The sequence below is a fragment of the Pholcus phalangioides genome, unplaced genomic scaffold (assembly GCF_987345545.1).
Source record: "Pholcus phalangioides strain wild (caught in Gottingen) unplaced genomic scaffold, Ppha-v1.0 ptg000004l_1, whole genome shotgun sequence".
NCBI lineage: Eukaryota > Metazoa > Arthropoda > Arachnida > Araneae > Pholcidae > Pholcus > Pholcus phalangioides.
In genome coordinates this window covers 44,336,331-44,363,942 of record NW_028301597.1, presented here as the reverse complement: position 1 = coordinate 44,363,942, position 27,612 = coordinate 44,336,331, and the positions used below count along the sequence as shown (strand labels likewise).

The following is a 27,612-nucleotide window of genomic DNA, read 5'->3' as shown; positions in this document are numbered from 1 at the left end:
TTCCCGAAAATTTCAATCAGATCTCATTTTTGTGAGGCCCTGTTATCTTGAGGCCCCCGGGCCGTGATCGGGTGGACCCATGCCTTAAGACGGCACTGTTTAAGGGTTAGCTCACGGCGAAATACATGTTATTTTGATCAAGTTTTACGGCACTTTTGTGGCCCGGCGGGGCAGCACGTGTGGCCGGTGAGACCCTGATAAAACCAGTTTTTAAATTCAAAAATCATTTCTAATATTAATCACCGATTTTTTCGAATCAAATAATAAACATTTACATTATTTCGCGATCGTAACTCCTATAAAAAAAAATGATTAAAATCATAATGCAGTAAATTTGAATTAAAAATACGGGAGTACATTGAAATAATATCGTTAAATCATCACGCTTCCATGGATACTTACAATGTTTTGGTAGGCATAATGGTTATTCTCCGCAAGTCACCGGCAAAAAAACTATATCAGACGTAGCACATACAATCAACACAGCGGAAATTGTTTGACTACAAAAATTGTTGTCACGACAAGAGAGCCACAAAAAGAAAAAATCGTCCGCAGCAGCAGCGCCGAATAGACCACAGCCAGAGAGAGACCAATCACGAACTGACCGAGTTTTTCGAAACAAACACGCCTCTAATAACAAACTACAGTAACAACAAAAGAGGTTGCACGAGAGAGGCAAAAAAAAAAAGGATATCTCGTATTATCGTATTATAAAAGATTAAGGGACAAAGAAAAAAAAAGTTTTAAAGGATGGGCTCTTTTAGAGCGTCCTCAACACTACACGTGTTCTTGGCAGCAATCCCGAGCATGCTCCGTGAAAGCGCGCGCGAGCTTTGTCGATTTTAATAGTATAGTAATTCGTTTTAAACCGAAGAACTTCCCTCTTTTTAAATAGTTTCATAACCATCACCTTGTCGGAGTTTATTGATCTCGCCATGACTTTACATAATTTTTTTTTTCTTCTTTTCTTTTACATTCAAATTAATTAAAAAAATCGAGGTCCTTTTCCTTTGAGGTCAAAAAACACGTCAAGAACTTGCTAATAGTTGCATACAAATGCACAAAAACATGCAGAAACAGTGTCACGGTTATGTGTTGAAGTCGCAGCTTTTCCTTGGCTTTTTATTTCCTTAATAAAATCATTTAATTTAAAGTTTTACGCGAGATTTTCGTAACTTGTTTTCTTAAAAGATCAACATACCTTCAAAAATAAAAATATATATATTTTCAATGAAATTTTGATCGAGCCAGTGTTAAACACGTGTTGAGTATGTCGTCATTTATAGTCTAATTTTTTTTTTTAAATCAATCAAGTTGTTGAGAAATATATGTGAAGGATTTTTCAAAAAGGAACTTCATTCGTATGAGTATGTACAAAAAATAAAATGTGTAATTCATGCAATATACTGAATATCAGTCATCGATGTCGCCCCTTCAGGAGCGATGGAACCAGGACCATAGCATGCCTTCTCGGGGCCCAGCAGCAGACTTTCTTGGAGGCCCCCACGAAAGGGTTATTATGCAAAATAAGTGAAAAATTTTTGGGCCCCTATTTGGCTTGGGGAACTAGTGTAGTAAACAGACTGGGGAGGAGGAGTGTTCGTCTTAACGCATGAATCCGGCACAGCTCGAGGGCCTCAAGTGCAGAAATGGCTTCATGGCAATGTGTGAAATCTGGTCAAAATTTTCAACAGTACGTACGGTTTAAATGATTAGCAGGTGAGGGCCTCAGAAAAACAACTTTGCCCGAGGGGGGGGGGGGAGTTGTCACAAGACGAACTTCAAAGAAATCAAATGCACTGATTGAAAACAAAGCGCTTGAAGAGGCAAGCGCTTTGATTGAAAATAGATAAGGATACGAATTCCTTGGGAGATACTGTGTATATGAGTACGGAAATTGAAAAAAAAGAAGTATAAATAGGTTTCTACGTCTTCTAGTATTGTTCCTGTGATTGGGAGGGAGAGAATCATAGACATAAGATTAACTGTTATATCTATGGAGAGGATGGAAATTGAATAATGATGCATGGAATCCTGTTTTTATCATGATTGTCAATAGAGATAGTATACAAGGAATTCACTAAATGTTCGGAGATAAAATTCCAAAATTCCTTAGAAAAACGCCACAAAAAAAAAGTGCCTAATTTCAGAATCCGGCAAAACTGCCCATAGGATCAAGGTCATCTTAACGCATAGGTCCATCCTCATGGCACTGCTCCGGAGTCTCATACCCACATAGGTCTACATTGTGAGATCTGGTGCTATGATTTTTGAGAGTAAATCTGCAAATACGTAAGCTGTTACTTAGAAAACTAAGTACGGTGCCTCCCGAGAGCCTCACTGTTCCCTGGAGGAGAGCAGGCTCACGCTGTTGAGACGGTACTTGCATAGAATCAATCCCCTCTCCTCTTTCCCAAGAGGGAAAGCCCCGGAGGTACGGATATTGAACCTTGTTTATAAAATTTTTGTTTACTATTACATTTACTTAAAAGACGAATTCAGCAAGTAGGAAAAACTCTCGCTCCTGGATGAAAGTGGAGAAGGGAATGGCTGGATAAGACGGGGGCCATATGATTCAAAGGAAGCCATGGGTAATAAAATGTTGAGGCACTTCTGTATTTTATATACAGTGTATAAGAAACTATTTAAATTCAAAAAGACGCTTTTGACTGCCCCTTACATAAGGCCTCTTTCTTTTGAATTCTCCTGCTTTGCCCCTTTAAAAATAGAAAGGGGGGGGGGACTAGGATTTTTTTTTAATTCTTCGCATCCGTAAGCACATCTGAGTAGGCAATCACCTTTTCACCTTCAGAATTCGAAAATTCAATTCAAATTTAGGAGCCAAAGGTCTAAAAACGAGTTCAGTTGTATATTGGAAACATTTGGTAGTATTGAAACGAAATCCTGTTGAGTGATAAACCTGTAGTGCAGCATTTCGCAACCTGTGCTCTGCGACGATGGCATAGATGGTTCACCGGCAGACTTGATAAAATTATTCACACGTTGTAATTGATATTAGTAATATCCACACATAAAATTATATCTTTATACTTAGGTTCACCATACATCGAGAAGTGCCAGAAATTCTGGAATTAAATACAGGATATCACTAAAATTTAAAAAAAAATTCAATTTACTGCTTTAAAGAATTTGTTAATCACTGCTATAATTGCTGAAGAGTGTGGGGCGGGGGATAAAGGGCTGCTAAAAATCGCAGTTAAAAAAATGTATTTCACGAATGAAAAATTCAAATGACTACATTTGATTGAGAAAAATACGGGAAACTGCGGTATTAAACAATCTATAAAATACGGGACATCGCCAATTGTCATCATGGTGAATGTACAATCACCAATTAAAATTGCTGTGACTATTACCGACTATTACCTGACAAATATGGGAGATGTTTATAATTTTTTGTCATAATTATCATAATTTATATTATGGAAACGCTGCGTATGTATTATGACTTTAGTAATTATTACAAATTCAAATAAGTATCGTTGCAAAAACGGGATAAACGTATAAAAAAATCGGAGCGAAAATTACAGGAATGTCCCGTAATACGGAACAAAAGTGGTTCGTCAATTTTTTTGTCAGAAAGGTTGAGGAACACTGCTGTAGAAGTGTTCTAGCACACCCTCTCCCCCCACCCTTATCCCACAAATCCCTTGCAACCATTTCTTATGACTCATGTGCTGCAATCTTATCTCACATTCTGGAACATAGGGTAGAATTCTTACTCTATGGGGGTGTCTAATCGTTTTTAAAGATAAAAAAAATCTGGGTACAACGTATATTCCACTTTCTGAAGCGATAAAACTATTGTTAGAGACAGGTGAATCCAAACAGTAATTATTGCTGTAGACAAGTTCAAAATGCATTTAGTAAATTGGGAAGTGTTCTTTTTGAGAATTTCGCCGGGACTAAAGAAAATGTCGGTTTATCGTTATAAACCAAGGTGTTCATCCTTTAGATTAGTGCGGGCCGCTTCATTGGTTTGAAAACGTGTCGAGGGAAACTTAAGTTGAAACTGGTAACTTGGGTATTTAAATGACTTGGAGCTGAGCTACGGAATCTCTCTCTCACCTATGTGATCTAAAAATGCGTAGTGAACCACCTGTTAAATGAGCCGCGGGTTGCTTAAGTGATCTGGAACTGTGCCGCAGTGATCTGTAAATATATGCTGCGGACCAGTTAATTTTTTTTTTTATGCATCTGGTCTTGTCAGGCCACTCAACTGATCTAGAAAAAAGTGCCGCTTATTTCATTTTTACAGAATCAGATCACATCCGATGACTCCGAGGGCTACATTTAGTCCGCGGGCGATGGGTTAGGCATTTGTTATAGACAGTATTGTTATACACAGGTTTCACTGTAAAAGGTATTTTCTTTCGATATTGTGGAGTTCTTCACAGAAATACTAAACTGTTTTTTCTAATTTTTGGTCGGCTTGGGGGGAGGGGTGTCACGAGCCCTCCCCCAATGCACTCGCGTATGCCGTTAACGCTGACATGAATTACAAAATTTTTTTGTTGTCCTGACTGCAATTTACCAAACACATAGAAAATTTTTGGCGCCGTGAGCGACAAAATTTGTCAAGCCCTGCACTAATCACTACACGCAAGAAACACTGAACACAAAACTACCCTGAAGTAAATTAGTAGAAATATTAACGAGTGGGAAAAAACTTCCACAGGAGGAAGTTATAAACATGCAAATTTACGAATATAAACTCGACCGAAATTCCAATAAAGGAAGTATTTTTCTGCAAGTCTTAATTTGAATTTCGAGGTGGAGAAAACTAATTAATCAAAATGAGGACTTGGTTTTTTTTTGAACTGGGATTTTTCATCGGAACGTGCGCGCTGACCCGCATTCCTCGGGCCCCAGCATCTCACACAAGGAGAGTAATAAGAGAGCATTGCCCTCTCCCTTTCATGCAGACATGAGCAAGCAAGGCTCCATCCTAAAGAGATATCGATCGATCCACCAAATGCCAGTCCAACAGCTAGACACAGGAAAAAGGCGCCAGCATGGAAAGAACTGGCAAATCATGACACGGCGATTTCTTTCCATTGAAAATCACGCAGAAAAGTTTATCTACACCCTTTCATTATCACAACTCTCAGACAGATTAATAAGGAAAAGACATAAATCAAGCGGGGGAAAAAAACCTTGGACACGACGATTCCAACGGAAATAATACATAATCCAAGTTGACGACGATCCGACCAAGATTATCTAAAGCCCTATATTGAGGCTGACGACTATTGCCGATGAAATTCATGTGCAATGTAATACGGAGTTGAGACGCGCAAAAACCATACAGCGATTATGATTCATTCAACCCTTTTCATATAAAAGGGCACTGGACGCATTTAACGGGAATTAGTGGCCTCACAAAAACTGTTTGTGAATTTTATTTTCTGAATAGACATATTCAGTGCCACACTTAGATACACAGGCCACTAAGTTGCACCAAAGCATGCCACTTTCGTGCTACTTAGCAGCATGTGTATTACCAGGCCTTAGGAATCTTGCAGCCTGGTGCTATAAAACAATTTTTGCGCCCTTTACAATACGGAACGCGCGTTCCCCTACTAGAAAACAGCTGTGTGTAACCTAGAGATCTCCTTAAATGTTTTATTTCCTTCAATTTTTTGCACTATAAATTCACTATGAAATTAATGTGCGAGACACGCTGTAAGTCATACACGCTCAACCCATCACCTGTCGACTAAATGTGGCCGGAGAAGTCATCTGATGTGGCCCACGACAAATAACCAAATCCACTCAAGTGGTAAACCACGGAAGATTATCAAATCACTTTAAGTGACCCGTTCCACATTTCCAGATCACAATGGTTCACGGCACATTTCATGATCATTTAAGGTGCCAACAATACGTATCCAGATCACTTATACAACCCCAAGCTCATTTCCGAATCACTTGGGCGGCACATCTTTAGTTCACTTCAGTGGCTCGTGGTACATTCCCAGATCACTCAAATAGCCCGCGGAACACTTTCCAGTACCCGAGTTACTTACGGCGAATTTACAGTCAACAAGTGGCCAGAGGCACGTTTTGAGATTACCTGAATGGCCCGAGGCACATTTCCAGGTAAATGAAATTTACTGCAACACGTTTCCAAACCAATGAAGTGGCCCGAACTCTCCAAAAGGTTATAGCAAAAGTGTGCTCAAGTATTGGCTGGGGTGGGGACAATTACATCAAAAACCCTTGTTGGAGAAGATGGCTGAATCACTAGCGACGGCTGGAGGAAAAAAATCTACCCATGCGGGACTCATTTTTGTTACCCCAGCATATAAAGGTTTCAGTTCAATAGCAATTTTAGCCTCTTGAGGGCCACCTGCCGATAGCAACGAATTTTTTTCGATTAATTCACCTCCACTGCGTGAAGGGTCACCATCAAAAAAAGGAAGGGGGGAGCCGTATTCTTAAGAGAACGAGGATTCAATTCCGATTTCAAGGTGTTTCTTAATCCAGGGATTGACAAATCATCGGTGCCAGGTCACTATGGCGACTAAAAAATTGGTATCGACACCTAAAACTTTCATTGCATGCTCATTAAATTGGAGTCTGAGGACAACAGAAATGTGTTATGAAATTTATATCTGCGCATCTCGTATTAACGCCGAAAGTGGGGGGGGGGGGGGTCATCAAATCTAATCTTTTGAAGGTATTACAGAAGGATGATTTAGGAGGAAACGAACATTTTCTTGCCACTATGCCGAAGTGAACTTGGAAAGAATAATTTAGGACCATTTTTCTTGAAAAAAAAAAGCTTAACTCTTAAGAAATTTGGCTGGCGCTTTTTTTTTAGGGTTGTCAAACCCTGTCTTAATCGGGATAGATCTTTTTAAACACAAAGAACTAAACAAAAACATTGCGACACATTGGACGAAAAGTCTTACCGGTCTAAGCAACAATTCCTATTAGAAAGCAAACGGAAAAATTGTATATTTTATTGGTGTTTATTCAACATCTGTCAGCCGAGTCCTACGAGACCGTGAAAAATGAATGTCACATGCTGAGTGGAGGTCGAGGAAGACGCCAAGCTGAGCATTTGTTTTTTTTTGAAAGATTTTTTATATACGAGTCGCTTTCCGTATACACGAAACAAATACGGATCACGGGGGAGTCTGTCTAAATTATGAAATTCACGTTTACTGTCCAGGTGAAACATTTGCATCATTTGGTTAAAGAAAAGGTGCATACAACTCATAATCCTTGCAATTTTAAAATTATTGGTGAATCGGCTTTTTTTTGGAAAGGGCTTCGATTCTCAAACTTTTGCCACCCACGGCTCTCCTGCCGTAGCCATCGCTCATGTGGAACAGGGCTTCCTGAACTAGAACTACTTAAAAACATTAAATAGGCAAACTTCAATATCGATAGCTCACTACAACGGCCCCTAAAAGCCACGACACCAGATTTGAGGAACACTGAGTTACGTCTCAATGTCTGCATGGGCAAGTGTAGGTTTTCCCCAGAGTCCCATAATTTTGGTGGATCATAAAACTGAAGCCCCCTGACAGAGGTGAGTGACCTCCCTAGGAGCCACGACGCACACTCCGAGATACACTAGATTACGGCCTAATTTCTCAGTGGGAGCTTCTCCCCAGAGCTCAAAAATTGTGGTAGGTCCGAAAATTTAAACGTAGTCACTTTTTGACAAACCTTTCACCTTAATAAATTGTAGTCCTACCCCAATTCCTGCTTGGTCCAGGACCCCTTCGTGTCAGAATAGGGCCTCGACAGGAGTCTTCAACCTTTCCGTCCGCGAGCAAGATCAGTGTTTTCAACCTGTGATCCGCAGACCTCACTTAGACGTCCGTGAGGAGTGGCGGGGTCATTTTCATTTCTTACCATTGCATAAATGACACATTTAGCACTGTGAAATTTTAATTTATTACTTCAACTTTTTATATGTAAATTATAAAAAAAAACAGTTTGTATTTTATGAGGGTTGGGCATATCCCTTAAGATTAGTGCTGAAAGGGCTCCAGCTCGGGGGCCCAGACGATTCCAATTTTTTGGAAGACGTGCTTGTGAAAAAGGTGTACAGAGCCCCCCCCCCCCTGCTGCAGATTAGGTAGGACCATGGGGGAGGGGGTTTTACTCGAAGCTGACCTTCGCTAAGGAAGGAGGGATCCATGGTGCATTGACCTTCACTACAGGGGCAGGGAAACGTACTAAGAGAAAAGCACCCACATGATAACTATGACATATGCTCAAACGCAAATCAGCATGATGCTGATTATGACAGGTTATTGATCAACAAACAAGCTTTAAAAGAGAAGTTCAATTTAAGGGCGTCTATCAATGGATTCACGATACAAATCTCTTTAAACACTGCAGTGCTAGTGAGCTTTAGGTTGAAGATGCTCGAATCTGCAATCGCGATCTTTCTCGAGGAGCCAAACTTTCTACCAGAGCCAGTAAACACGTCGGCGGATGAGGCAGCTCCGAGTAATCGTCGCCGCAGTCTGTTGGGATGGATTCTTCACCTCGTTTTTTTTTTTTTTTTACAATGAAGTATCACAGGTATAACTTTACCTCATCACACACAGACATACAAACTTCAGTCGTTAACCCAGACAAGTTGCCCTGATTTCCGCAAACATCCTTGCTCCCGCTCACATGCACGCACTCTTATCCCCTCGCCTTCTATCATTACAATAAAGATAAGCAGCCAGCCCTGTCCTAAGATTAGGACAGCAGCCATGACACGCAATTCTATTTTTCTTTTCCCCTCTACTTAAATACACACACACATGGAATAAAAGGAAAGACGCCAACAAAAAATGTACGAGCGCGAGGGCCTCCCCACCATACGACTCCGTCTTCGGGGGCCCCCGTTGCCAAAAAAAGCTCTATGTCGTCATCATCCAAGAAACCAAACAAAAGCTCGCGAGGTACAGGTATATTATACACAACATGGTTTCCCGAGAACGGACGGAATTCAAAGAAATCCGTGCGTGAGTCGCTGGAAATTCCACGAGATTTTAAGCTTTTTTTTTGTGCCACGTCATTGCATAAAAAAAAAAAAAAATCACGCAGTTAAATGAAGGTACACGTTCAATTAGAAGCAGGGGGGGGGGGAAATGGTACAGTAATACTTTGTTTCAACACATCAATAACATGGCCATTATAACTATTTACCTACGAAGCAGAGACATCTTTCTTGGAAACGAAAAGGAGGATAATTATTCAAATATAACTAATCGCTTTCCCCGTTACGGAGCTTAAAATGTTGATCCTCATCAGCGGAGGAAAAAATAAATAACGAGATGGGCTTGGGCTGGTCTTTACAAATCGAGAAATTATTTAGGCGTCAGCCGAATTTTTTAGTAGCCAAAAATATGGCTTTCTCTAGAAACATTCCTAAATAATGAAGTGAAACGCCTTTAGCCGGAGAAGTAAATTTTTGTAAGGGAAAGGAAATTCATCACAAAAAGTGAGACGCTTTCTTTTTCACCCTCGTTCCGTAGAGTAATTGATTGTGTGATGAAGTTCCGGTACCAATAGTGCACGCAAAGTGAATGTTTGTACTTTTTATCCGTGCTATAGCTATTTATGTTCTATAGTATTCTGTAACATGGATATCTCTAGATGATGACTGCCCCGGAGTGGTAATTGCCTCTGAACTGCCATGTTTCCCTAGGGAGACGTGAGAATTTCAGTTATAAACATCATCTGAATCATTCATGTTTCGGAACAAGGATATACAACATTAGAGATATTTTGTTTCATGAATAGAGTTCATGCATAGAAACATTTAAGAGCACAAAAGATCCGGAAATTTAGGATGTAGGCTACGTTGCTTGCAGCCCCGGCAGTTCATTTTCTGATAAGACAATGTGTTTGCCAACTATTAAATAAATTATATCTGAGGTTTAGGCTGATTGCAGCTAGTGTTGTTAATATTCGACAACATATACCAGGGAGTCTTTTGAATTTAAATATTGAGATTGTAATCTTTGATTTTACTTGTGGCAAGAAACTCTTGGTTTTAAACAAGTAATAACATTGAAGAGCTCATATACAGCGAGTCCCACTTATAGCGTTTTCCAAAAACTTGTCATAAAAAACGCTGTAGGCGGGAAAACGCTTCAAAAAGAAAATTTCGCTAAGTGTTAGTAAAAGTTAGGATTACGAAAATAAGTCGTACTAAGCGGAAAAACTTTCCAAGTGGGAACATTAAGCGGAATATACTGTAGTAATTTTAAATTGATCTACATTTTCAAATACAGTTCTAACGTGTTTCAGAATGTTTTTATTTTTGTCAATCCCAGTTCCTTTTTCTTATATTAATTTACATTAATTAAACAAAAACAGCAATAAAAGATTCGAAAAATGATCAAAGCTAACGAATTGCAACATATATTTGGTAAAGATGAAACCCCTCTAAAAGTATGTCAGAAATGTGTGTCTGTTCAATATGATTCGAGCGTCACGCTAATTATTAATCATTTATAAATTGTCAAATTAATTAAAATGCGATTCCTCTCAATATATCGTGTTTGTCTGATTACGATCTCAAATATCAACGCGTTCCTGAAATAATGAAAAACTAAATGTAATAAAATGTTTTTTTTTTCTGAACAATTATTTCCTTTTCGTAAGTTGAAAAATTTATAAGTTGGGGAGCGACTGCATAAATTTTTTTTTTTTTTTGCACCGGGCCGCGAAATCCCTAACCCCGGCCCTGTACATACATCATACTGTATATACCGCTATATCTACTCTATAATATAAAATCACAAACTCGAAAAGGGCCTGTTTCTAAGCAACCGAAATTAGTGACGATTTTATGTTACGTTTTTGAGTGACGCAAATCTGCTACGTTTTTGTGTTACGGAAGTCGGTTACGATTTCGGGTCAAGTATTCATTTAACTCTAGCATATATTGAGACCCATTTGACCCATCGGGACCATGTTATGTGCATGTACCGAGAGGCTCCCACATCCTACAGCAGGGCCCCTAGGCTGGAATTTAGATGGCGAGCCCCCAAACCAGCTTCTCAGGGGCCCTCTGTGGTTAATTTATAGTGTGAAAAATCAAAAAGTGATAAGAATCGTTCCGGGCCCCTGTCAGCCCTGCCCTTGTGGGGAATCATGCCGAGAGGTATGTATATGTATAATATATATAACACCAGTGCTCCCAACACCCGGGTCGGGGTACCCGGGGGGGGATTGCAGGTATACCTTCATGGGGAAGTTAAAAGTTTTCATTTCCAGGGGCCCTTGGTCTCATTGTTTTCTTTCTGCTTTAACGTTGAAAAATTTGCGATAGCGGAAGCCCGAGATATATCCAGTCTGGGGCCCTTATAAAATTTGCGTATTCGGTCACGGTTAGTTGCGTAGGTGGGCCTGGATTTTATTCGTTGGTAAAAAACGAATACAAATGAAAATTTTTCATGGCACACGAAGCGGGGGAATGACAGACAAGTTTCCAAGTCGGGGGCCCCCATGTTTACAGGTTTCATTTTGGGGGCCCTGGATGAATCTCATTCTTTTCTTTTATAGAATTTGCAACAGCGGAAGCCCGAGATAAAGCCAGTCCGGATTCCCTACTAAAACTCTGCGTATTGTGTCCCCGCTACTGGATGTGGGGCCCTGTATTTTATTCGTTGTAAAATTGATAAAAATGAAAAATTTTCGTGGCCCCTCACAGGGGGGTGTCCGACAAGCTTCCAGGTCAGGGCCCCATGAAAATGTTTCAGGTTCTAATTCGGGGCCCCTGGATGTATCTCATTGGATTTCTGTTGTTTAACATTGTAAAATTCGCAACACATCGGTAGCCCGAGATATATCCAGTCTGATACCCCACTAAAATTCAGCTAATTGAATCTGGGGACCCCATGGGGAAGTTTTCTGGGGGTACTTGATGAATCTCATTTGTTTTTTGTTGCTTATTATTGTAAAATTCGCTTCTTCAGGAAGCGGTGCTTTCACACGTCACTTTCCGTAGTACGCTGATGAAGTGGGACGAAATAAACAAGATATGTTGTGAAGAGAAGTATGGGGGGGGGGGGGGGTAGGCCGCCATATTTTCTCCTCATTGGCGAATATTATATGAGATGGCAGATAAGGAGCCGGGATAAAGTCTTTTGTGGCTCGAGGGAAAGAAAAATCCCAGGATTATATAAATTCACAATATTTTTTTTTTCAACACTTCAAATTTACTATAAATTCAATAAAATATATAGGGTGCCAATGAAACGTTCTTGGTAGTGGTCTACGTCAAAAACCCTTTCTTAATAGGGTGGAGGCTTGTTTGTGTATGCACTTATTTTATTAAGGTGGCATAGTTTTGGATATATTACATATCTATAAATTGATACACTTAACGGGGCTTTTTTTAAGCATTCAGAGTAATAATGAAATACGTAGTCAGTGTATTTACGCGGACCCCAAACCTTTACAGCCCTTTCAAGAAAAAAAAAATGCATGACTAGAAATTTGTAAGCATCACATAAGCGTGTACAGTAGTTACATAGAATTATGAGGGGCGACAATATAGGTTGCCCAAGACAATTACTAGTTTTTGAAATTCTCAAGGCTAGAAGAAAAAAAAGTGGCATCTGGCCTTGCGGTAAGTCACTGAAACAAGTGGCCTTCGGATTCATCAAGGTTTACTGCTGCTGATCTAAACGATGGAAAGAAAAAAAAAAAACAAACAAACTAGATCATAAATCTAACCATCCTTTCGATCAATAATGATAAAGGTCGGAGGCAGAAACTGAGGGTGAATATCGCAGTAAATTTCGTTCCTAGTCTATGTTTTTACAGAAAAAAAGGTGCAAGTAACAATTCATGTAATACATTCCACACAAATCATTACCGGGGGGGGGGGGGGAGTGAAGAACATGGAACCAATCTACAAATGAACATATCAGGAAAACACTGGCAGGGCCGAGAAATATTTCCGCTCTTGGAGTATTTGTTCTGTAAAAGACAAAAACCTGGGGACTACATGTCTCCACTCTAGCATGTGTGTAGACTGCATCATAGGCGCCGGAACCTGACCCCCCCCCCTTAATAATTAATGATTATACAATAAAAAGCTCCTCCCCCCCCCACATGAGACAAGCAACTTCAGCACCCTTCAATAATTTCTTCATCGAAGACTAAGAAATCCTGGACGTTTTTCGGCGCCTTTTTTGGACTATCTGCATAGTATGAAAATACAATTCTCCGAACAAAAAAATTAGACCCGTTCAGTAACACGCTAACGTAGAGGTTTATACGCAAATCAGTTCATAATTCTGATCGATCTTATAAATGGGTTTCATGCGATGTAATTTTATTGGTCCAGAACAAACGCACTGATCGAAGAAAGCATAAGAAGGGGTCGCAACATGTTCGGTATGTACGGGATTCAAGGGCGTACGCAGAGGATGAAGGAAGGCATGCGTTGCGTTGCATATTCATGAGTTATTGAGGGCCTTAAGTGCCCGATACGAATAGATACAGAGGGTTCACGGTCCCCTACAGTTTGGCGGCTGACTTATCTATGTACTGACCTGATCATTGCGACCTACCTTTTCAAAACCCTTCAAGTCTATCTCCACTTATTCTCAAGTGACCAAAGCAACTAGATTTCGGCAACTGTAGTCCATAGCATCTGAACAAAGTTTGCAAAGTAATTACGTGAAAAAAGTTAATTTGCTGGTGTATCTGACAGCGATACGAAACAACTAAATTGGCAGTGGAGGTAGGCCAAATGACGTTTGGGGGGGTCTCTTCCTACCTAGACGTAATCCCTACGTGTCGAAAACCGGAACAAAAATCGGGGGGGGGGGGAAAGCGCACGACGGTGTAAGTCGGCCCCATACCGTCTAAACAATATAGCTCATCCGAGCCCGACCCATGGGCTACCATGGAAATAAGAAAATAAGCATGCAAATTTCAGCCGAGTAGGGACAATACCTTTTTCGCGCATGGACAAACAGGGGCACAGGGCCAACAAATTTTCAGGGCCCCAGAATTTGTTGCTTTTTGTATTTTAGGAAGATGCCTACATGCCCCACCCCGCATACTTCTCTGACTAAAAGAACACTATACATAGAGGAGCACCCGAAAACATATTTGCCCATGGCCAGAACTAACGAGGAAAGAAAGCCACATTTTTAGGACTGACTTTTCTTTTAGTCTGACTTTCCTGAGGTCAAAGAGCCCGAGAAAAATCACTTTGCCCGGAAGCTCCTCATGCTTTTAGGACCGAACTGCATATACCATACATGCTCAACCTATTCAAACACCAAACATGGCCCCCCCGCTCTGTCCCGAGAGATATAAGCAAGTCACCTTACGGCTGGGCCATGTTGAATGCTCAACCTATGGCCCACATTCTTACCTCACTTTTTGACTTAAGGAACCAACGGCACATTTCGATACCACTCAAATCACCAACGGCACATTTACAGACAACTTAAGAGAACTGGGAGCGCTGCTTCAAATCACTAATGTGGCCCGCGACACGTTTTCAAACTAATGAAGTGGCCCGCTCTTTGAAAGGTTGAGCACCCTTGGGATATACCTTCAGATGGCCCTGAATTTCTTTTTCCGGTGAGTGTATAAAATATGGAAATAAAAATTTAAAATTCCAACTTTCACGTTGAATCAGAATCCGTGACTATGCAATGCTAAACACGTTGTATCATGCCCGTGGATTCCTTATCTCTTCCTGTAGTCAATGACATTATTCGACAATCTATAATCCTCGTCAGGCGCAAACCATTCAGAGAAAATTCCTGAACAATGGGGAGGAGGTAGTTACAAATGTTGGTACATGGTACCATAATAATTCACAAAAGAAGGCTATTCTCTTCCACTTTGGCTGGGAACCAAAAATAATAATAATCCTCCCTCCCTACGAGTGATTCCATTTCAAAAAATAATCTGGAAGGGTGGAAAGACAGATAATGGAGGTGAGAGCTGATTGACAAAGTAATCTATGGCACGATAGTGCTTTTCACAAAGAACGGGAAGCTCTTTTATAAAAAAAAAACCAACGAAACGTTTAAATCGTTTAAATCTTGGCAGCCCAACAAACCACGTGTGTTGGCTTTATAAAGCCTATGTGGTCACGATTCTATTTCGCTTGGCTTTTCAGTCTCGAAAAGAAAAACGGGCAGAATGTGAAGATCCATTATTCTTCGAAGTAAATCCTCCTTGGTTCCAAGACAAAGTTAAAACCTAAAAACAAAAACCATCTGGGAAAAGTTGTGGCAGGGAATGTGACATTCATCAAACCTTGACACACATGGTGACAGATGGAACTGGGAATTTCACAATGAACTTCTTTCATCAGTTTTCGCGGGTTTCCCCCGTGAATAAAAGATTGCTTGATGCAGAATTAAGGAACACCTTTTGTGGCAGCTCATGTATATTATGAAGGCATTTTAATTTAAATAATAAATTAATCGTGTTAATTTCAATTTAAAAATATCACGTGGATAAGATTATGTTCGTTGGGGGGTTGAACCTACGAAAGTGCGAATGGTGCAGTGGCAGCGAGCAACCGAATATTAGGAGCCGTAAGAATGGGATTCATAGACTAATAGACTACATAATTCATTAATTTTACTTTTTTTTCTACGTACACGTTTTTTTCACCATGACCAAAAATTAACAACAATGTCAACTTTGCGATCCATGGATCTACCTCTAATTTAACAATGCTTATCAAGTACAGTCGGCCTTCCCTATTCACGGTTTCAATATTCGCGGGGGTTTTTTTCATAGGAATGTTTTTTGCAACACTCAGAAATCGTCATTTATGTGTTTTGTTTACAAAATTTGAGTTGTGCATGTATAGGATGGCTCGCTAACGACATTACTACTACTACTTCTTACCAGGCAGGGACCTGGCTCTGTCCCGCCAGGGATATTAGCCATTTACTCGGCTGAGTTGGTCCGACCGGGAAGACCTCGAGATACATTCGAAGGCCACCCGGTCCGGCACATCCAGCCCTCTTTCCGCTTTTTATCCATGATGAGGGCACTATCCAGTCCCCCCCCCCCCCCCATCAAGCAGCTTAGCATTAGTGGTGTCCCTGTGGGCCGCTCGTTCCGACCTGATTTGATGCCATTCTGCCTCTTTACCAAGCTGTGGCTCCCGATGTTGCACATGCGCACCACCCAGCGAAGCCCTACCTCTCCAGAATTTCTTCATCAAATATCATAAATATCATATTTAACAATTATTTACAAAAATGTCAGAAACTGCTTCGCGAGCATTCGCCTCCTCGGGGCGCAGTGTTTCCTGTGTATAGTTCATCTTTTGCCTCGCGACATTGTGCCACTTCGGGGCCAGATGATGTTGTCGGTACTTGTCGTTTGCTTCCGTATCTAAGCTGAAAGTTGAAACGTATCTTCGGATGTGTTGGAGGGCGGTTCACTGACGATGTTGAGCGTCCTTTTATCACTTAATTTCTCCACCTCGTCTGAGTCTTCCTCTGACGAAGCAGCCATCGAGGGTTTTCTGTTACTTTGTGGACGAGCTTCTATAGGCATGTAGTCGTTTTGGTTATATTCAAGAAGGCGTATAAGTTTTCCAATTTTCTCCGTGCGGTCTGCCCTTTTCGGAAGTTCCGCTCTCCATAAAGGTATGTTTTCTTCTGAAGGCGCACCAAAATGCAACTCCTTTGTGAGGGGACATTTTGTGGAGTAGTGCATGGGGGTGCCTCTTTCCCCGCACTTGTAGCTGTTAGTTGATCGAATACGAGATCTTTTGAGGTAGGCGGCAAAGGGCCCGTGCTCTGTAAGGTACAGGGTCATTCCCCTTGACCAGCCATTGTCACCGATCTTGACCTTCGGAAAGATGCAATAGATCTTTCTGTTTTGGTGTTGGTTTCCCACTGTTGTTGCCATTTTCGAAGCATGGTTTGTCTTAAACTTGTTTTTAACCCATGCTCTGGGGAACGGGAGGTGGTGATCCACGGTTTCCTTCTTGGTGGCCTATTTAGCCTGTGTGTCTGCCTCCTCGTCTCCACAGTTGCCTTCGTGCGTCTTGACCCAGGAGAGCGAGATGTTTGGGCTATTAATGAGAATTCCTCTGATAATTCTGGCTGCTTCCGTTTTGGATAGCGGGTCATCAATCGAGTGAAGTGATGAGAGAGAGTCCGTTATTATTCTGACTGGTCGATTCATCACTTTGGCCCTTTTGACTGCCTCCAGAATAGCATAGATCTCTGCTTGGAAGATCGAGGTCTCGTTATTTAGTTTATGGGTCTATTTGTGTGTAATTTTCTGTTTTTCGATAATGACGAGAGCTGCCGCCGTGCCCTCATCCATTCTAGACCCGTCTGTGTAAATCTCTTGTCTCTGTTGTTGGTTGCTCCTGTTTCAGACAGATTTGTCCCTGCTTGGTGCTGGTGGCTGGGTGGGCCGACCATCCTGTAGCCTTCTGGTCTATTTGTGAGGGCGTGACTATCCCGCTGCTTCTCTCCGGTCTGGCGGGTCTTTTAAGTCTGGTCAGCAGTCCCATCTTGGCTTCAAACTCTGTCCAGAGACTTAGATACATTACTGTCATCACTAGAGCGGTGACAGCTCCAAGGAGAGAAACAGTCACCTCGGGTTGGTAAAACCTGGCGACATTATGCGCTAAAGGACAACCATTTCTACAGAGCCAACTGAAGAGACTATAAAAGACATTGTCACGTTAGCGAAACAGGTGGGTGAAGAAGAGTTCAGTGATATGGGTATAGAAGTCGAACAGCTAATTAATAGCAATTAAGGTGTTGACCGAGGAGGAATTAATGCAGTTGACTGCTCCTGAAACTGAAGCGGTACCAGATGAAGATCGAGATAAAAAAGTGAAAGACAAGTTGACCATGGGTGTTACATAGCGGAAGGGCTTTGCACGTTCAAATCAGCAATAGATTGTTTTCACGGCATAGATCCCTGTATGGTACGCTCTTTACATGTAGGAAAAATAGGTAGAAGCCGCCTCATTATTTGCCAACATACTTAATGATATGAAGAAGGGCAAACAAAAATCACATTGTTCTTTCAGAAAACATCGCCAAGAATCACCGCATCCTCTTTTACATCTTCGCCTTATACTTCTGCGTTACCCTGCTCTTCTCATGGGGACCCGACTGTATTCCTGAGTAACAAAATTTTTGAAATCAAAATGATGACCCCCGTCTTGGGGGTCATTCAAGTATTACTTCAGCATCGAGGGAGGGTTTCGGATTTGTTGACTTTTTATGACGGGGGAGGGGGTTTGAAGGTTGCTTACGTCATCAACCACCCTTGTTTGAACATATGAAATATTTACGTAATACTTGAATGGCTCCTTGGCGGGTAGGCCAACGGGGCCTAAGTCGAGGCCCTCGAACCACACTATGGGCTCTAAATTATTGCAAACATGACTGATTCTTAATTTGCCATTAATTTCTTTCATTACATTGAAATAATTTTTTCCGCATTAATTTTCAAGTATTACTTTCATCAATTCTGGGAATGTTTTCATTTCTTCTGGAATTAAGTACAATATGCCTTTCATTTATTTCAAAATTTTCTTTCAATTATGAATCTTCATTTATTTTTATTTAGTGTGTTCATGTTTTTACAGCAAAATTTTTCGCATTTCTGTAATTATTTTGTTTCTTTGACCCTGCAGGACTAGAACTAGCTGTTGGGGATGTTACTTCGGGCACAGTGCCGTAACTTCTTCAAACAGAGCACAACGCCGGTCTATCGCCATAAGCTATGTACTACCTGGCGAGTTGTGCCAGAAGTGTGAGTAGGTGTGTGCCTAACAGTATGAATGCGTATATAGTGGTGTTCGATTTTTCGGTGTTGCCATCTATATTTCAGAAGTGAAGAGATCACCCTTCACTGATAAATGAAATGAAAGAATATTTGTACCGATGTAGGCATGTTGTTCTCTGTGGCAAGACTTTTGAACGGAAATATCGGCTCGCATTCGCGGATAGAGAAGTTGGGAGAACCACAAAAATCCAACTTCAGCCGACCACTACTATGGTACCGGTGGAGTTCGAACCCGGGTTCTCGCGATGCGAATCCGCCATCCTGACTACTCGACCAACACAGCGGTGCCATAACTTGCCACAATCTCTGCTGTTAAAAAATCTTATGAATCTGCATGCGTACAAGCAGGGCCACAACCACGGGGGGGAGAGCAGGCGGGTCTTACGGATCCCCCATAGATCCGCCTCTCCCCAAAACTGGGGTCAAAGATGTTTGGTTAGTCAGTGAATATATGGTGCTTCAATCAGGGACCTTTTCAATTACGCCTCCCAGTAAGTTGCTAATTGGGCAAAGGTGTTTTTTCTGTTAATGTGACCTTTCTTTCGTGATTTTTCTTAGAAAATCCTACATGAAGCATAAATATTGCTCACATGGGTCATGAAATAGGCCTAAATCGTGTTCCCAGCTGTTTACATTAAATATATTTAGCACAGAAAAAAAAGGTAAGTGTCTTTATTAAATGTCCTCCTCCTGGCTACTTTTTTTCATGAGAAATATATAATTGAAAATTATTTTCGCTTCACCACATGTTTCAGTTCAGAGACTTGTCATTTCCGAAAAGCATATGTTTTCAATGTGCATAAGTTTTGATCAGTGTTTCAAAACACATAAAAATGTCTTTCTCCCAGCAATAGGTAACCAGAAAGAAGGTATGATCATATAAGTTATATGCAGTAATATTTCATCTGAAGATTGTGCACCGAGTGTCTCTCTCGAGCTCTAGCAAAACAAAGACAAATTAAAAATCTGTAGTCCCCATAAAATTGTCAAAAAAAAAAAAAGGAGCGAGAAACAAAAAAATAAAAATTCCATTGCCAAAAAAATTGTTCAGAGTACTAGTGCCTGTGCAAGTTTGAAATGAGCTACAAGAATTGATGGAACAGGTTGCAAGTGCCAAACAGAAATATCAAGTCAAGTGCTGAAACAAGCAAAATGCCACATCGGATTTGCCCATTTCTCAACTTAACATGGTTAAACTTGAATCAATTTTTTCTTTACCATTATTTTTGACAAAACTCTTCCTTATTGACTATACTTCATTTAACAGCAGGTAAAGAAGTGTGCTCTAAGAATTTTTTTTGCTTCTTTTGGTTGACAATTTGTGACAACTTTTTTTGTTCATTTTGTGAAAAAGTTCGTGAGAATGACCCAAATATTTGTTGTCTCCGTAAAATATTTTCTTAAACCTAGATTTTTTGGGCAATTTAACAAGCTCTGTTCCAAGATATTTTTCAGGTAGGGAGGGTATGTGAGGTAACCCTAAATATAGTCCCATAAACATGATAAAAATATTTTATTACACAAATTACTTTCCACTTTTTCTGTCACTGATCTTGCACACACAAATCTTGTAATTAAAATATACAAATACAACGCCACAACAGGAAAAATGCCCAACGAGGTGGCTGAGAAAAATATGCCCATAAAAAAATGGATGTCATATTTCAAAAATACAGCATCCCAATTAAAAATGCAATTAATAAAAATTACAAACAATATATACGTGATAAAAATTATACAATGCCTATAAAGAATACTTATGGTTGTCTTATTCTAGGTATGGATAGCTTCTCAATTTACCCCAACATGTTTATCGTATTTCTTACACATCATACACAGCTGGATATAGGTGCACGAGCAGGGAAATAGGTTTTAATTTTTTTCAAGTTTGAGCCATAGGAGACCCTAAATGAATTCTCATGCACATGTGAAAAGTTTTTAGTTTTTCCAGCTATGAGATGAGCATCTCTACATAACAGTGAGTTTTCTATATGTCTTAGATATAAGAAAAGCTCCAATATATGAGGTTTTTAATGTATTAATTACCATCAATTTTTACTTTCTATAGATTTTATTCACCCAGCACATGGACGGCATTCATGTTCATTATGCAACATTAATTAATTCTAAACACACAAAAGCTAATTTTATCATAAACATAGCTAAGCATATCAAGGAATGTACTTGAAAATCAATAATATACAGTGCAACACTCATTTGGTCACTTACATGATTGCAAACTTTCTTGGTCACCTACTGACATGGTCTCTTGCTCTCTAACTCATTTGACTCATTCTGTCACACCCCAAAGCAGAATGTTTTGCATTGTTCAGCAGAAAAAAACTCCCATAACAGTGTTTTCTACATTTTTCTTAAAATTCTTCCAGATTGTTCTGCTATGTATGTCACAGATTTCAGCATATTCTACTTTGGGGTTCGCACATACACTATCTGGGTCATTCACATGCTCTAGCTAACTCTTTTGGCCTTGGTCACTCCTCTGCTCACTCACTGATCTATGGCAAAGCGCTTGAAGAGCTGGGGGTTCTCTTCAAGCGCTTTGGGTCACACAGCTAAGCCCTCTTTTGCTCACTCACATGCTTGAACACTCTTTTGTTCACTCACATGCTTGCAAACTCTCCAGGTGACTTACTGATCCAAGTCCTTTACTCTCTGGGCAGGCGTAGATTTATGATGGGATACACAAATTTTGCTACCCTTCCGATAATTTTTTTGGCTACTCATTCCTTAAATTTGCCATTCCTCCGAATTTTTGCCCAGGGCTATAAGCCTCCCCCCCCCCCACACCCAGTAAATGTGCCACCGTATACATATTTAGGAGTGTAACTGAACATCAGTAAGAATATTCTCTGAGAACAAGAATATTTGCTTGAAACATTTACAACAAAACAATTTTTGGTATAATCACCCCCCCAATGGCAACTTTAGTTTGAGAATATTCTGAGAATATTCTCAAACTAAAGTCCTGTTCCTGAGAATATTCTCCAGGTCATAAAAGGTTTTAAAAGTTTGGTTTGGGGCATGGTCATTATTTCTGGGGGGGGGGGGGGGCACGATGATAATGATGTCAATTCATATATACATTTATACATTAGATCAATCGATTCTACCTTTGACGCTTGGGGTGGAGTCACCCTATATCTCCACCCATATGGTCTACAAACTTCAATGTCCCATCTTCTTGACAGGAAGAGAGACGGGGACAGAGAATATTCTCAAGAATAGGCTATTCTCTTGGATTACTATTATAAATTTCTAGAAAATATTCTTATCGAAAATAATAATTACTCTCAAGTTATTTACAGAGATTATTTATTATAATACATGTTATTACATATATTCTTGATAATACTATCTGGAAAGATTTTTCGGTAACTGAAGAACTATTATTAATAACTTCAAAATAATTCTTATTATTTTCTATAAGAATATTCCCCAGTAATTTATGAAAGTAATCCTTACATATAATATTCTTGAGAATATTCTCTGGAACTATATTATAAATAACAGGAGAATATTCTCATCAAAAACTTATAAGAATATATTTATAATAGTAGTCCTACCAGAGATTATTCTCAAGAATTTTACATCTCTAAGTAATACTCTCTGCAATCACTTTAATATATGGGATTAACATTATATATATATTTCAAAATATCCTTAAAAAAGCCTAACATGATGATTAATTAATTAAACAATTGATATGAAATAATGAAGAGAAAAGCCACTAGATGAATGGACGAAAATCAGGTATAAAAACCAGTTGTTTTGCAGAGAAGATAATTATGCAGCAGCCATGAAAATTTAAGCAAAATGTCAGAATTTAATTAAATTTTAAAAATACATATAGGTAAATATATATGGTGTGTGTATATACAGGTTATGGTATAATACTAGTTAAAATTAATGGCAATCTAATTTAAGGATAATAAAGGGCTAAACATCCTAGAACTCATTGTATTCTCTCATAAATCACTTTAAATAAATTTAGCACACTTATTTCCACTGTTTCCGTCACTGATCTTGCACACACCTTCTCAGATTATGTGCATCTTTATATGCACATCATACATGGCTGGATAAAATAAAGCATGTGAAGCTCTACGCAATGCCATCTTATGAGCATCATGGGCCAACTGATTTTTTGAGGTCCTACAGGCAAATTTTATATGCTGACTCTCGAAAGTTTCAACCAGATTTCATTTTCTCTTGAGATAGAGTGAGAACATGTGTTAAGACCTTAAGATTGCACTGGCTCTACAGGAAAACAATGTTTTCAAAAATATTTTTGAGGTTAGAGACCATGGGAGAATTAAGTCCCACACACATGCGGAAAATATTTTAGCACACAAATTACTTTGCACTGATCTTGACACTGATTAGTTTGGTCATTCATGTGCTTGCATGAGCTCTAGGTCATTGGCCATTCACATGCGTGCACAAGCTCTTTTGATCATTCATGCTTGCACATGCTCCATGTCACTCTTATAGTCCTTCACATACTTGCACACATACTCTAGGCAACTCTTTTGGTCATTCACTTGCTTGCAAAATCTCTAGGTCACTTGTTTGCTCACTCACTGACTTACGTCCCTCGTTCTCTGGGCAGAGTCAGATTTAGGATAGGTCTAACAAATTTTGCCACCTTTTCTCCATTTCACTAATTTTCTTGACCCCTCATTCTTCAAATTTGCCACTCCCTCCGAATTTGCCATTCGAAAAGAGCCCTCCCACTGTATATATATTTAGGAGAAGGCTTAGTCCCTTGCATTAGCCAACATGCTGGAATAGACCAGATCCCCCCCCCCCAAAAAAAAACCAGACATCCCTCGATTTTTCCGGCATGTTGGCTAATACGGGGGAAATACGGTAATTCAGTAAGTTCTGTAATATACAGTGCAATCACTACAGTATGGGGGGGGGGGGAAGTAACATTTAGTTTTCCAAGGGTACTTGGGAATTATTTAGAGTGATAATTAATTACATAATTAATACGGAAGATGAAAAAAAGAGAAGCAAAAACCACTTGAGCTGATGAAACCGGTTTCACGGCAGAGAAGATCAAGGTTACGCGGCACTAGCCGTGAAAGTTAACGCAATATGAAGGAAGTTTAATTTTTTTTTAAATATTTATACTCACCGGTTAAAATGATAAGTTGCTATGTAGTAATAATAATGATGATGATAAGCCAGCAGCTTCGCCACCAGCCGTAAAAGCCTGGGTCAAACATGCGACGACATCATCGCTACCGTCGAGTTGTTCCGCCGCCGCCGCGTGGTCAACATCCTCCTCCTCCTCCTTATTATTTACGTTTTTCCTCCGCACCTTCTCTTTTTGCTAGTCTTTCGCCGGTGGTTGTGGACAATTAATTCCTTCTTTGCGAAAAGAACCAGTTCGAAAAAAAAAAACAGTTCCCTTCCAATACTATTTTATATTACCCAGCTCTATTTACATGTCCGTCCTAAATATACATAGAGGCTAGAGCAATACGCGAGAGAGAGAGAGAGAGAGGCGTCGTTGTATTATTAAAACCCACAACAAAAATGTAACGACGCCAAACCTGCGAGATCGATAATTTCGTATAGTGCGCCTCTCCGATGAAACGGTAGATGGCGCTCTTCTTCCTCCACAGATTTCTGGCATCCGGCCAATATTGAGAAAAAAGGGGGGTGGGTGGAAGGAGGATGCGTTATGAAATACTGGTATGTATACAAAAGGTACCCCCCCCCCACAGAGCCGTCAGAGTATCATGGGCCCATCGAACAAAATTGTTTTTCTGGATATTATTATAATCATGGATAATGTGATCATTCGGGTATTATTATCACATTTGTAAAGAACGGAACGGACGAATACCATAATCATGCCCCTACAAGGGTGGGTCTGACAGGGCTCTAACCCGATACAATTCTCATCATTTTTTGCTTTTTGCGCTAAATATTAACTATGACAGGGCCCGTGAAAAGTCTGACCGGGAAGCCCGCAAAAAAAATCCCAGCCTAGGGAGGGTCCGTTCATGGGCGGAGATACGGAGGGGGCGGGGGGGGGGCATTGCCCCACAGCGTCAAAGGTAGAGTCGACTGATCTAATGTATATATGTATATATGAAATGACATCATCATCATCATCGTGCCCCCCCCCCTCAGCAATAATGACCTTGCCCCCCCCCAGACTTCCAAGTCAATCCTATGGGTCCAGCCTATGGGTCCGTTGCCAGGAATTTCGTTTGGAGGGGGACCACTTTAATTGGGGGGGGGGGGTGTGACCAAACCCCCATCCCCCGCTACGGTCTTGGCCTAGGGGCCCTGCTCCAGAATGTGGAGGGGGGCGTGATCATAACATGGAGAAAATTTCGTTTTTAGTCATCGGGACTTCGGATAATTGTCATAAAATTTTTTCACGTGGTTTTTTTTTTTTTTTTGCGCATTTGGAAGCTAGTTTAACCAAACTTGATTTTACCCCGTAAGTTAACATACGGGGACTTCATCAAGCACCTTGGACTGTACCTGCTTACCAATTAACATGATTAAACTCGAAAATTTAAAGCAGATCTCATTGTCATAAGCATGGGCGGAGATACGGGGAAGGGCCTGGGGGGAATTGCCTCCCCCCACCCAGCGTCAAAGGTGGAGTCGACTGATCTAATGTGTATATGAATATATGAATTGTCATCATCACCATCTTGCCCCCCCCCAGCAATAATGACCGTGTCCCCCCCCAGACTTCCAAGTCTATCGCCGCCTATGGTCATAAGTTCCCCCCCCCTGCACCCAAGGCTTCCGGGCCGTGCCTGGGGGGGGGGGCTATGCGTTAAGACGGCACTGGATATCATAGGTGCCAGAACCTAGGGGTTGAGACCATTCGAGCCCCCCAATAATTTCTGAAAAAAAAACAATGCAATGCACCTTCCTCCTGCATACGCGCTTGAGTCCCGTATATACGGGACGATCAGCAATTTTCAGCTCCTCCAATGTTTTCTTCACGTCGGCGCCTCTGCTGGGTATCCTCCGGAGATGTGCGGAGGCACTACCCCCCCCCCCTCTCAATAGATTTCATGAGGGACCAAGCTAAAACAACACATTAGAGATCTCTGGTGTAGTGTGGGCCAACAAAGACTCCAAAGTAAAGACTAGTAGTCTCTAGGAGGATTTGACAGAGTCCCCGCCATGGCCGGATTAAGACGTTTGAAGGCCCTAAGACAAGACTGGGTCAGCTTTAAGGAGAGTGATGACCACTTAATTAAATGATTTGGAACAGCGCCGCAAGTCTCTCAAGGCGTCTTCTACCTTTTAACATGGTAAAAAAATTTCTTACGTAGAAATATTATTAAAAACATTATTTATCGGTTGATTTATTTCAAATTTTTACCACATATATTTGATTGTGTATGTAATGCTATGCTAGTACAAAATTTCACATATCTTTCCTCTAACACTTAATTTCTTACAAAATTTTCAAAAAAAAAAACCCCATCGGAGAATATACTCACCCACCGCACACACCGTCATAAAAAGGGTGATTCCATAGGTGGAGATAGACTTAGATCAGTCGACTTCACCTTTGACGCTGGGGGGGGGGGGCACCTCCTCCCCAGTATCTCTGCCCATGGATGATTCAAAGCTCAACGAACAAACTTTTACAGGAGGTAGAGTTTTAAATCACCCTGCCATTTTTTGGCTGGTCACCAGACTGTCTTTCAGCAGGTCCTTGAAATTGATTTTGTGTAAAATAATTAAATAAATGCATGCCTGATTTAACAGGTTTGAAGTCTAAAAAGCCCTAGGTCATGCCTACTTCCTACTTTCCGGAAGCCCTGGTTATTACTTGTCCCATTCACACAAATCGCTTATCGGCCGCATCAATTACTGCTATGGGCAGCATGGGGGGGGGGGGGCGGGGGCAGCGGGTACGTCATCCCCGAATTTAAAAGCCTACGAAGAAACATACAACGATCGTCATCCTGCAGTTCAAGCACATTTCAACATGTACCAATTCGTTAGAAATTCCGCAGAAGAATGTGACGAGGTGCATGAGTGGTTTAGTAATAGTAGTTCGACCAGACACAAAGCTTCATCAAATTATGTCTATTTTACTTGTGGTGTATTTGTACAAATATAAATACCTGCTTTCAATTAAACATGGAAGCAGGTTTCTATAATCTATATAATAAGTAGGCATATCTCTTATATAATAAGCAGGCATATCTCTTATATAATAAGCAGGCATATCTCTTATATAATAAGCAGGCATATCTCTTATATAATAAGCAGGCAATGAAATAGATCATAATAAAACGTTACGAATATGAAACAGGTGCAAGCTGTGCTTATTTTGAGGGGACTGAGGTCGTTCCATGAATTCCTGGAATGTTATAGCTGTAAATAGTACGTATATTCATACAAAACTTTCATAGTTCCACGAGTTGTGTGAAATAAAATACTAATCTGAATTCCTTCCGAGCAGCTGTTACAACATGACAGAAAATACCGAGACGGTAGACAAACATTAGCGAATAGATAAAGCGCCCCAACATCAAATTAATCCTCTAAATAGACTCTCAATGCAATCTTCAAAGTCATTATTATCACTTGAATAAAATGCAATATTTGAAAGCATTATTTTTTTTTCTAAGTAATTAAAATAAGAGGGCTGCATACATAGTTGTTTCTGAGCTTACCTCCAATAGAGTAGACAGTAAATTAGATCCAGACTATTAAGTAGTAGTTCTCAACTAAAAAGGTCGAATACTCTGAAGGCCATTCAACTACACTGCG

At 40.4% G+C, this 27,612-nt stretch overlaps 1 protein-coding gene across 5 annotated transcripts in view; it reads right to left on the bottom strand.

Moving 5' to 3' along the window:
* The window catches only part of LOC149087651 (influenza virus NS1A-binding protein homolog), an 83,226-nt gene that overhangs the window by 24,490 nt on the left and 31,124 nt on the right, over positions 1-27,612 (bottom strand). The window contains exon 1 of one of the 5 annotated variants that reach the window (XM_089231559.1): positions 27,516-27,603. The exons of 2 other annotated variants lie outside the window; for them this stretch is intronic. Coding sequence is in view for 1 of the 3 variants with exons in the window: in XM_089231557.1 (XP_089087683.1) it covers positions 403-419 (17 nt within the window). In the remaining 2 variants the exon portion in view is untranslated. Of the gene's footprint in view, positions 1-402; positions 624-23,977; positions 24,386-27,515; positions 27,604-27,612 lie in introns of those variants that run through there. 2 more of the 5 variants (XM_089231558.1, XM_089231557.1) reach the window with 2 other exon arrangements.